Consider the following 12,899-nt stretch of genomic DNA (forward strand, 5'->3'; position numbering starts at 1 on the left):
ATTAAAATTGACCGTTCCTATTTTAAAAGAGTACATTAAGAACTGCAAGGAAAGGCTCGGTGTGGAGAAAAAGGCACACACAAAAAAACCGGCAGGCCCAAGGAAAGCAGCAAAAAGATGCAATATTACCAAAAACAAAAGTTCCAAACAGACCACTAGCATATTCTCACTGCGTAGCGGGTCTGTCCAAAGTCTCGGGGACACCCTCCCCATCATTACATGTAGTAGCATCTAATTGAGACATCTGTCGTAATCTAGTGCGGGTTAATCTACTGGTCGAATCATAGGTCTTCCCGGTCACTTTCAGAACTTTCCCAGTATTCATCTCGTGACTGGAACGTTTCTTCTTTTTCAGTTGTTCACTAATAGGGGGTTCAGGAATATCATCAACACTGGATGTAGGCGTAACTGGGGAACCACTACCAGTCGAGTCGAGCACATCGGAGAGAGGAGGCACCGTGTCAAGGGAATCACTAACAACAGGTTCCGGCCGAGCAGTTGCTGAAGTATCGAAAGACATTGGCTGGGGTCCGGGACACTCAGTCTTATCATATAAGTCACCTACCTTATTTGCGTCGGGGTTAACCTCAGGAAGAATTTGGCTGGCCATACCTTCGTCATAAACCGGGACCTGTGAGGATGTATCACTTGGGCGGGACACAGAAGCTGCCTCGCAGGGGGCTGGCGGGGTAGAGTAATCCAGAGTTGTCTGCATGGTAGTAGTAGCGGGCCCGCTTTTTGTCGGCAAAACCGGAAACACACTATAGTTGTGAATAGCAGGCACATCCTTCAGTTGTAGGATAGGTCGAGCAATTCGGCTACCCAAAGTAGAAATTGCAGAAGGATCACTGGACCGATGATCGAAACGGGCGCTAGATGTTCGGCGATCACACTGGGACACCAAATGCGTTTCACTGTCACACCTCGCACAAGTTTTTGTCTGTCCGGGATACGTCACCCAACAACGAAGAGAACTCAGAGTAATATAGGAAGGGATATTCTTTTTTAAAATCATTTTCACAACTTTGCGGCCAGTGCGTACTTTATAATAATGACCATCAGTATAAAGTTCGTCACTAACACTAAGAATTTCACCATAAACTTGAAGCACTTGTTTCACTTGGTTATCAGAAATTTCCATAGGTACCGCGTGGATACGTACCAATTTAATTGTATGAGAAGCCGAGTCAAGCGGAAGGTTGTACGTACCTTCTGCATCTTCATACGAAACTTTATTGTCAAATTTAGTAATGATCTGTTCACAGAGCTGTTGAGTAATTAATTTGATATATAGAAGTTTACGTGGAAAGTCTAGTTCAATTCTTAATACTGCATCTTGTGCAAGATCAAAAGTGGTTCGTATCCACTCATGGAGCGAAATCGAATTGGGGACTTTGGAGACAGGTTGAAAACTAATACGAAGAGTGTTAAGCCTAATATTGGCCATCGTAATCAGTCGTAATCTTGCACTTCACTTAACAAAAACGGGGAGAAATCACCCAAATCAAGTGGTAAGCTCACTCTGCTTAAGTCCAGAAAGCACAGCAAAAACTCACAAAAAAAAAAAAAAAACTATCACCACTAACAGAATCAGCACCAAGGCGCGAGCAACTCAGGACGTGTTGCCTCGACGAAAACTCAGGCGCAACTTCAAGATCTTTACTGAAGCTCTTTTCAGAGCTTAGATTCATGTTCAGATATTGTAAATAACTTATATTGTTAAGTTTCCATGTACTTCAGCGTACCGTATAAGCTTTATGTTTCCTTTTATCACAACTTTGTTACGCCTAGAATGATATGATTCACTTGTGCACTAAATGCCCCATATGCATACTTTACAACTTGGAATAACTTTGAATTTGAGTATAACTTTCTTGGAGTACTGAGCATGTAATACTCTCGGTAACGTACCAAAGTCCAAACTCCAATCGGTTTATTCCTTGTTGAATTATTGATTTAAAAAATATGAAAAGGAGGTATGGACTTCCGCTGGCGGCTATAGCATAGGGGCTGGAAAAACAGATGTTTCCAAATTTCTCCATTAGCTAGTCGATTAATATTTTCTTGGAAGCTATTTTTGGATCAAAAGATCCAACATATTTCAATTAAAAATTTTGTTGTAGGCCTTATGTCTGGAGAATTACATATAGTGTAGTCAAACCCAAACTATCACTTACTCTCAATATGATGTGCTTATTCTGTAGAAAGACGAAAATTAGATTTAAGGGCCGTTCAAAACTTTTGTGGCCCCTAATTCAAAAACTAATTCTTGACCAAGATTGCAATTTTTCGATCCATTTTTTGGATCATTTCTAAAATTCTTGTCTTTTTCTTTTCTATCCTTTCTCTTCTTAATTTGAAGCAGCCTTAATTTGAAAAAAAAAATGAAATGAAATCTTTGAGTTTTACGACCCACGGTTATGCCGGTTAGGCTAAAGGAGAAGGTGATTATGAGAAATGAATGAAATGGTGAAATGAAGAAAGTGGGAGGAAACGGGAGAACCCCGAGAAAACCCACCACACGGTGTTTGTCCACCACCAGGTTTACTTAGCGGGGGCTAGGATCAAACCTGGGACCCCAAGCACCAGAGGTGAACGCTCTACCACTGAGCCACCGCGGCCACTCTAGAGGAAAGTCACATTGGCAATACTCTAAATTTTATCGTTAGAAGCTGAGGGAAGAAAGCTTACGGTTTCAGAAGATAGTATACAAGAATTAGTACAGTTTTATTCCCTTAGTTTGTAGCAAAAAACTTACAAGTTTGCTCGGTGTGACTTCTCTCTAGAGTTGCCATTGCTTTGACGGTTCCAAATACAGGAAAATGGCGAAAAAGATTTAGCTTTCTGTAGATAGGGTCTATGCGTTTTTGTAATTCAGTCAAATTTAGTAGTTAATGATAGAGCCAAATTATGCACTTGGTACTAAGAACAGATTGTTAATTGTTCGGATTAGATATATCACCTATACAAGAATTGAGTAAGGGGACTCGGTGGCTCAGTGGTAGAGCTCTTACCTCTGGTGTGTGGAGACTTTGGTTCGATCCTCGGACAAGTAAGTTTGTGGTGAACAACATCGTGTCCGTGGGTTTTCTCAGCGTGCTCCTGTTTCCTAACACATTTTCATTCCATCAATTCTTCCATCATCATTCACTTGCCTTAATCATCCCTTTCCCTTAGGGTAAAGGGCATAATCGTTGGGCGTTAAACTGAAAGATTTCATTTCATTTCAAGAAATAAGTAGCTATTGCTTCATTACAAATATATCCATTTGGAAGTATCAATTAAATAGCTTCAGTCAAGAGATAATCTGAGTTTCTAAACTGCTTTAAAAAAACTCAGGTTCACTCTCTTACTTTTCTTTTTTTTTTTTTAAGTAAAACCTTGGCCATCCGCCTGTTTTTAAAGTTATATTCTCAAAATTAGAAATAAGAAAATTTAATATACAAGGCTTGAAATGAAAATGCACCTTAATCAAAGCATATTCATCTCTGTTTTAATTAATTTCATTTGTGGGTAGAAATGGAGAGGTTTCTAACACGCTTCCCGCTGATCTAGGAGCTATCGCTAGTCCTTTTGATGCACAGGAACCCCAGTTGAATTACTGGCGAGAGAGCTTTAAAATTTGGGCGCATTATGGTGGTTTGTATTCCATCGTAAATTCTAAGTCCACGTTCCATATAGCTTCGGTGCTGAAAAAGGGACACTAAGCACCAATTAACCAAAGGATATATTCAAGAAGAGGATATATTTTATATGACTATAAAACTGTACAAATTGGGTATTTTTTTTTTAGAACTCTACGAATATGTGACAAGGTGAAAGACAATATGAAAATACAAAGCTGAAGGAAGGTAAAGACAAAGAAAAAGAGAATTAAAAACGAAGGGTCTAATCTTTTGTTGAAAAGAAGTAGAAATCTGTTCATTCACTTTTCACATATTTTTTTTCTTTCTTTCTTTCCCTTAGAGAAAGTGACAATAAAGAACTATATTTGCGGTTTCCAAGTTAAAAGTGTTATATGATATCACGAGGAAAAAGCAAACAAAATATTTTTTTTCTTGTGGGAACAGATAAAATTGCAATGAACTTAAGTAATACGTACACTATATACTGTATCTTAGCTGTATAAAATAATACAATTTTCCCTTAGGAAAGACACAATTTCTCGGCTGTACAAAGTTGATTAAAATGAAAATATGGAATAAATCGCACGTTGTTTCTTCAGGTATTAATTTAAAGCACTTTGTGGTATATGTGTGTAAGAGATTATGTAAACACGACGACAGAGTATGCAAACAGTGTCATGTTAGACGCTACAGAAAATCCTATAAATCTAAGTAAAATAAAAATAATGTATGTAGTTCAGGTGTGAACTTGAAGTAATTTATTGCTTATATGTATGCTATGCCCATCAGCTATATGTTTCTTTTCAACGTCTTTCATTTCCATCAATTGAGCGGGCCGTAGAAGGTTATGTCATCTCTATGTGCAGTGACAACTGTGTGCTAAGCAGAAGTTTTACATGTCTACTCAGTTGTAACATATGGTGGGAGTATCATTCAAGAGCAAATCACGAAACTTTAGAAGTAGTATCTAAGTATCATTGTGAATTTGCAATAAGGATATTTATTTGTGTTTTCATTCATTAATTCAAAAGGTTAACACAAACAATTCATCTTTAGTAGGTTGGTAAAGGGACTTTCAAAGAAATGCCTTTCTTTAAATTATTGCCAGCATCAAACTCGAATTGAATACATAGCAAGAAGAAACGGAGGAAAAGGAAAATAAAAGGGGAGAAAAGGAGTAAGAGATAAGAATAAAGGACAAGGGAAGAAAAGAAAGGAAAAGGGCAGAAAATTGAAAGGAAGAAAAGAAATGAAAAGAAAGAAAAAGGGAGAAAATAAAGAAAGAAAAGAAGAGGAAAAAATAAATGAACAGGCAGAAAAGAAAAAGATAAAATTTTAGAAAATGAAGAGGTAAGAAGAAAAAAGATTAAAATAAATAAAAGGGAAAGGAAGACAAAAGACACATAAACGAAAAGGGTAGATAATAAAGAAAGGAAAGGGAAGAAAAAAGAACTGAAAAGCAGAAAAATAAAAGGAATGAAAGGAAAGAAAGTAAAAGTGCAGAAAGAAAAATGACAAAAAGAAAGAGGTATAAAAATAGAAATAGTGGGAAGGTGATTAAAAATGAAAAGGAAGAAGTAGAAACCAAAAAGGAAAGGAAAGAGGGAAAAAGAAACCCAACGGATGAATCAAGTAATTCCGTCACTTCAGCTTTGAATGAAACTGCAAGATTGCGAAAGCTATTTTCATTCTAAATAGTACGTCTACTACACCGTCATAGGTTTGGCCTAATTTGCATGTTTCATCGTCTTGCTCATTTAGTGATTCATTTGTTTCATCAAATTTCTTCTGTAATATTTTCCATAAGTAGAAGCTTTGCTTTGTATATACTTAAACACAAACAAACAATTTGCTGAGCAAAACAATATGTTCACATTAAAAATCTACATACGTGTTACAGTTTCGCCAACTAACACTTTGGCTTCATCAGACACTATCAAGCCTGATGAAGTGTCTGATGAAGCCGAAGTGTTAGTTGGCAAAACTGTAACACGTACGTAGTTTTTAAATGTGAATATATTGTTTTGCTCAGCAAATAGTTTGTTTGCGTTCAAATTTCTTCATTCGGTAGTACTGTATATTTAAAAATCAGAAATACATTTATAGGTCAGCGCAGAACATCACCGTCGTATGTTCTATATCTAGGATATTCCTTTGGAATCCACCGAATTCAAATGAAGGCAGAAGTGCTGGCCGAAATAGCTTTGTTCTCAAAACATCAATTGGAGTCATTTTAATGCAAAGATATTCAGCACGCACTAAACCTAAAGTTTCTCCCTCTCGCACTTCTCCCACTCAAAAAAATAAAAATAAAAGATGTTTGTATACAAGCAACTCAAGCCACTTTAAGAGACTGGATAGTTAATTCCATATTTTAAAATCTTTTCCCGATAGCTGTTTTCGTTCTCGAGATATGATGACAGACAAGCAAACATAATAACGAATTTTCCTTATTGACCTTCGAAATGTTGGGAAACTCTTTCTATAGTATCAGAATCGGAACCAACTTTATAGATAGTTTTCACAATCAAAGAACAAATTCTTCCGTAAGGAGCAAAGCATAATGATCTTGAATAAATTGTATCTGTGAACTATCCTTTGAAATATTTCCTTAAGTAATGTCTTGGTACTTCTATGATAAAATATTCAACTTTGTTGCTTAATATTGTAGATTTGAACTAACACTGTATGAACAAACATCATGCTCGTAGGGGTCGAGACATTGTAACCTGTTCCTTCCAGTTTTTCTTACTTTATTATTATTATTATTATTATTATTATTATTATTATTATTATTATTATTATTATTATTATTATTATTATTATTGATTTAGTCGTTTCTCCACTTTTTAAATTAACAATCTTCTACACTTCTACATTTTCTGAATTAACCAGGAAGGGTTATTTCTACATAACCTATCTTTTCTCTCTCTTTTAACGAACAAGTTTTAGCTCGGGGCATTAAACTCCTATTCTTCTCATAAGGATTTTTAATGTTGTCATTGTAATAGGCAACTTTTCATAATAATGACATAAGTAACAGAGATGTATATACAAACAGGTCTAGTCCTATGGTTTTATTAGATTTCTAAACTATGCTGTGCATAAGGGTGGAAGTCTTATAGAACGGCTATGTCCGTCCGTCCGTCCGTTTGTCTTCCAATTTGTCGACTGTCGACAGGTGTCAGAGCAGAAACGATAAAAGATATCGAAATGCTTTTCTTGGGAATTGATTTACAGTACCAAGAATAGGTTCTATCTTCTCTATTAACCTCCTACTCAAGCCGGAAGAAGTAAAAATCAATCGGTTTTGATTTCAATGTTGATTGCTATAGAACCGAACAGTAATAATTGCCAATAAGCGGCTCTATGGAATCGATTTAACATCACAAGAAAACACATCATAACAACCCTTAGCGCTGTATCCAAAACGAAGTTGATTCAAATTTACTAGTATTTCTCGGCTTGAATGTTATTTCCATAGAGCAAAGACGGTAAGAGATATCGAGAAGAGATTTTCTTGAAATCAATCCAGCATTCCAAAAACAGGTTTCATCTTTTCCATTAACCCTCTATCTGAAACCAAAAGTGATAAAAACGCAACCGTTTTTTTTTTATTTCAAGGTTAATTAGCAAAGAAAGAAAACAGTAATAGATAGCCAAAAACAGTTTCTTTTTTAAAAAATCAATTCAGCACCTTCATAAAACGTACCATAGCCACCGGTAACACTCTACCAAAAAGGGGTGTGTAAAACTGTACTAGTACTTCCGGATTCAAAGTTGATCATCATAGAAGAACAAAAACGCTAATAGAATACAAGAAGCAGTTTTTCCGTGCTCAATTCAAGGTTTCAAGAAAAAAAATACCGTCTCCATCCGTATTATCCTACTAAAACCGGAACTAGTAGAAATTTGCTAGCCCTTCCGGTTTCAATATTGATTTCCATAGAGCTAAAACGGTAAGAGATACCGAAAAGTGATTTTTCGGAATACATTCAGCGTCCAAATAATAGATTTGATCCCTTTCATTATCCTACTTAAACTAGAAAGGATAAAAATAATCCATTTCCGGTTTGAACCTTTATCGCCATAGAACGAAAAACGGTAACAGATAGACCTAATAGAAAACTTTCTTTTAAATCGATTTAGCATTTCAATCAAAACATTCCATCTTCTACTGCTGCCTATTTAAGAGGTTTCATCTCAGACTATATCCCTAATCCAGCAGGAGTTATAGATCTGTTTCAATACTGAATTCTCATAATTTACATGCCTATCGTAGTATCACAACCGTGAAAGAAACTCACTATTTTTTTCTTTTTTCTTCTTCTTTTTTTACGAACTGATTATCGCATTATGCAGATGTGAGATTTATTGAACCTACACGGGATGTACGGCTATTTACATTGACAATAAACAATTTCTAATTATTTAACGAGTTACATTCCTATTACGTAGATAAAATGCAACTTTTTTGCCACAAGGACCTCAGAAATAAGACAATACGGGAAATCCATTAAAGATATGGAGGTATAGTAAGTAAGTAACGAAAATGAATGTACTACATATTACTTTGTCAACAACTTCGGTAACGGTCGAACTATTTTAATTTAATTTTTCTATTTTATTTAGCTATTTTTTAAGTATAAAAAATATAATATTAACAGACCAAAATTATATACTATTCATGAAAAAATTAGATGCCAGTTAAAAGCAGGGAATTCATGTTATTATTTAGTTCAAATTTTTTTGTCGTCGCGAATTCTGTCGAGGAATTTGAAGCTTGAAATATATAAAACGATAATCATGCCTGTTGTTCTGTATGGTTGTGAAACATTCTCACTTACTCTGAGGGAAAAACGTAGACTGAAAGTATTCGAGAATAAGATCCTGAGACGATTCGGACCCAAGAGGAACGGGAATGGGGAATGGCGGAAGCTTCATGAAGAGGAACTGTATAATTTATACCATTTACCAAACATTGTTAGGGTCGTCCAGTCTAGGAGACTCAGGTGGGCAGGTTATGTAGCTAGGATGGAAGAAAGTAGAAGCGCTTTCAAAATTTTAACTGGAAATCCAATTGGAAAATCATTCGGAAGATCTAGGTACAGCTGGGAGGACAATATTAAGATGAATCTCGCAGAAATAGGAATCCAAAGTATAAACTGGATCCAGTTGGCTAAGGACAGAAGAATGGAGAGCTTTTGTGAACGCGGCATTGATCTTCCGGGTTCCATAGGCCATACATAGAGTTACTTAGTTAGATATGAAAAATATATTGCTTAGTGCAGAAAACTATTCCAATTGGTCAATTCGTTTCAGATGGTATTGGCAAAAGGACATACAATGTATACCCATTTTTTATTATGACTACACAATGTACAATGTGTACAATGACGACTTACTGCTGTTATCTACTACAGTTGTATTCTTACTTGAATCAATATAGTTTGTGTCGTAAACGTGAATTACCAATAAACTTTGCTTTTGGACACTAAATTTTCGAATTTATGTTCATGTCTCGGTCCTGTTCGACTCTTGGTGGGAGAACGTTAAACGCGCTTTAATGGTTGAGACTCCACTTTAGACTATTTTTTCTGTTTTCTGGGAAGTTTTTTTGCTAAACTTAATAAAGCTATGTTATAGTAAATAAAACTGAAAAATTTAAGTTCTAAAGGTAAAGAGTAAAGCAAAAGAAGAATGATACGAAATTCGGGTGTTATCGTCAAAATCAAACAAGTAAAAGTCAAAATCGGGAAAGAAGAAAATAAGATTTAGAAGCCAGATAAGTCAATGTGTGAAACAAACACTACCACCAAGGACAAGAATTAAGCCAAAATCGGAGGAGAGTAAGAAAACAAGGTCAAGCACAAGGTGAACAGCTACGAACCGCGAAGAGACAAGAACTTAATCAAAATTAGTAATAATTAGAGATGACATAGTAAGGCGGAACTACTAGACAGGCAAGAGATTATGTAATCAAAGGGGGCCTGCTATCGAAGTGAAGTGGGAGATAAACAGGACGGCGAAAGCAAAAATATAGTATGTACAGTCAGAAACAAAAGTTTTTTTTCCGTTTGGTAAAATTATTTTGAGAATAACAGTGGTATGGCTGGAACGTACAGAAAATTATATTCTTTTAAATTTACTGAAAACTGAACTCAAATTGTCCTTCCATTCGGAAGTTATTTACGAAACTAATTTCATCAAACGAAAAGAACTTTTGTCGCTGACTGTACAAGTGTTAATAAAAACAATGACTGTGTCTATTACATAATTGTAAAGTGGATAATTTCTGCATGAACACAAGTATAGTCGAATCACACTCTCCCAAAACTCTGTATTTTGTTCTATTTAGCTACGCTGCAGATAAAAGATGAGAATACTAATCAATCAAATTTATTGTATGTTCGTGATATACAAAAAAGTTAATACAACTTTTACTTCATTTTTTTATACAGTATAGTTCAATTCTTTGTGTGTAAGGAGTACATTTTATTTCAGAAGTTTCATTTTTTTTTTATTTTTTTTTTTGTTAGAACCTTGAATTGGATTCTTGTCTAAGGGGGAAAAAAGAAAATAGGTTTTTTGAAGTATATTCAAATAAAATAATATTTTGGGAAAATGTCTGACTTCCCCCATGAAACCTCAATCAATCAAAATTGGGAAATTGGAAAATATATCACCATATGCACTATGGTGTATTTTTTGTTGTCATATCTTTCCAATATGTACTAAAGTGTCACCATACCTCAAAAATAAATAAGTAAATAAAGTACTTTAGACTAAATTCAGTTCCCCAAAATCAAAATATAAAGATACAGTTGCATATTCAAAATACAAAATTTATTTAACATATCCATATATCTTGTCTGTAGTGTCTGTAGCATATAGTATCTAAAAACACTCTACTCAAAGAAAAAAAGAATCATACGTGAGTTTATTTTTGAAACATGTAGTGATCTAAATAATCTTCATTTCTTAGAAGACGGTAAATAATGATCAACGACAGTGTCCCAATTAATAAATTATTAAGGTCTTCACGATTTTTTTTTTAATATGGAATGTTTGTGGAAAGTGGACCATGCAACAATCTTACGAAATAAAGCAACAGTTTCATCATCGCTTATGGCCTGTTTCTTCTGGTACCCATTTTCTATAATCGTAATCAATAGGAGTGCATTTTCTTGTCGTAGTTTAACATTTTCCTTCACCTCCTTTTTCCCAAAACATAAAATTACCCAATACTACGCAGCACGCAAGTTCTGGAAACCATGTTGTATTCACACACACACACACACACACACACATATATATATATATATATATATATATATATATATATATATATATATATATATAATAGACCTATTCTGTAAAAAGTAAATGCGTAATTAAAACTATAATTACAAATTCTTGATCTTTAAAATGTAATCGCAAATTGTTCAGTGCAAGTGTAAAATTTTGAAAAAAATATTTGATAGATGAGAAAGTGAGAGAAAACGTAAAGTGTGTCCTATCTTCGCTGTCGAGTGATTAATGCGCGTGTCTTCTCGTGGTTCCGAGTTCGAATCTTGGTGAGAGTATTTGCCTCGGATACAAGTAGTCGTTTGGATCTCATTTTAAGCACTAAGTCTCATGTCATATAACCTTGATGCTGATATGGAACAGAAGAGTCGTAGAATTGATCTCCTACGATGTGAATAAGTTGTCTTGGAGTTCTGCCATTTCATTCTAATTTCTGATTTCACCAATCGAGTTAGCTAATTCACCTGCATTTTCAAGTCATTTGGTTGTACTTACAGAGCATACTTGCAGTGTGTAAAGATAATTGTCTTATCTCACAAGTTCATCCCGAAATCAAATCCTCTTTTGACAACATAGTATTTATTGATTACCGTTCATCAGTATTTTTATTTGAATGACCAGGAGAAAAAATATTAAAAAACAAGAAGTTGTGTCACGTGTACACCCGTGAAGAGTTGGCTCTTATAGCGTTATATTTTCTCAACTAATGTTAAAATCGAAAGTGGTGGTAGATGGAATATTATAGTGAAGGTGGAACATATTCTTGGAATGCTTAATTGATAGCAGAAAACCGCTTTTTGCTATCTATTACAGTTTTTAAAATATAGCGTTCAACATTAAGACCGGAAATGATTTATCTCTGCCACTTTCTGTTTGAGTAGAGGGTTATAATTTTGGTAATTTATTATTATTAGCTTTGTCACACATGAATCATCAGAAACATTATCCGATACCAGAAATTGAACTCGGGCCAACACATACAAAAGCACTTCCGTTAGTAGCCCAGATAATTTAATGTTTGTCTAGTTTAATACAAAGGCGAAATATACATAACACTAAAATAGAACACACATTCTGCATCAGTAAAGCCAACTTATTCTTGACATAAAAGATTAAGGAATGGTGTTCTCTAGATAAAAAAAGCAAATTTGAGGTAAGCCTAGTAATATTATTAAAATTAGAAATGGATTAATGTTCTTACCAGAGCTGAGCCTTGGAGGGAAATGCCTGAGGAGAGAACCGGTATATTGTTACTGATATCATTCTGTGGAACGGCTGTTCCAATATCAAGGCTGTTTGTTGACACTAGCAAAAGCACTGCCACAATACGAAAATCCACTTTACGGATCATGGCACAAGTGAAGCTGTTACGAGAAATGGATGAAGTGGGGAAAAAAGAAAGAAATCGCCCGTTTCTCCGTTCACTGCGGCGCGGCGGCCTATCAGACAACACAACACTATACTGATGGACTTACGTGAAGTTTCTTTTTTCTTGAAGTTGTAAAGCGAAGAACTTGGGAGAAAACTCTCAGGGATGGACATACTTGGAGATTTAGGTCACAATTACACCTGACGAGGATAAAAACAAAAAACGTAAACGAGTTCTCAAGTGCTTTTGCATCACTCGTATCATATTTTGTACATAATCATGACCTACTAGTGTTTTCTCTTAATCTTCCTGCTTTTTTTCAAATTCTTTTTTCACTTGCATTTTTTTCTTCTCAATTACGTGGAAAACGTGTTGATGTCATAAGGTTACACGATAGGCTCCTGTATCTTACAGGACATCTTCAGGATGACACTAACCCCAAAGTGACATCTTATAAAGACACCTGCGTTGTATTTTTTTAAAAACTGAATTGTTTAATTATTCAAGGAAAATTAGGTAAGGTCCCTTGGTAATTAGGTAAGTTTTCTTCAGGTGTACATGCATCACTCCTAGTTGCTCAATAGCAGGAGCGAACC

At 35.1% G+C, this 12,899-nt stretch overlaps 1 protein-coding gene across 1 annotated transcript in view; it reads right to left on the reverse strand.

Moving 5' to 3' along the window:
* The window catches only part of LOC145694788 (phospholipase B1, membrane-associated-like), a 166,852-nt gene extending 154,431 nt beyond the window's left edge, over positions 1-12,421 (reverse strand). Inside the window, exon 1 of the mRNA XM_081771430.1 lies at positions 12,136-12,421. Coding sequence (XP_081627556.1) covers positions 12,136-12,285 — 150 coding nt within the window. The 5' untranslated portion in view covers positions 12,286-12,421. The remainder of the gene's footprint in view (positions 1-12,135) is intronic.
* Between the last annotated feature and the right edge of the window lie 478 nt (positions 12,422-12,899).

Source organism: Thermobia domestica, chromosome 1 (genome assembly GCF_964235325.1).
Source record: "Thermobia domestica chromosome 1, izTheDome1.hap1.1, whole genome shotgun sequence".
Taxonomy (NCBI): Eukaryota; Metazoa; Arthropoda; class Insecta; order Zygentoma; family Lepismatidae; genus Thermobia; species Thermobia domestica.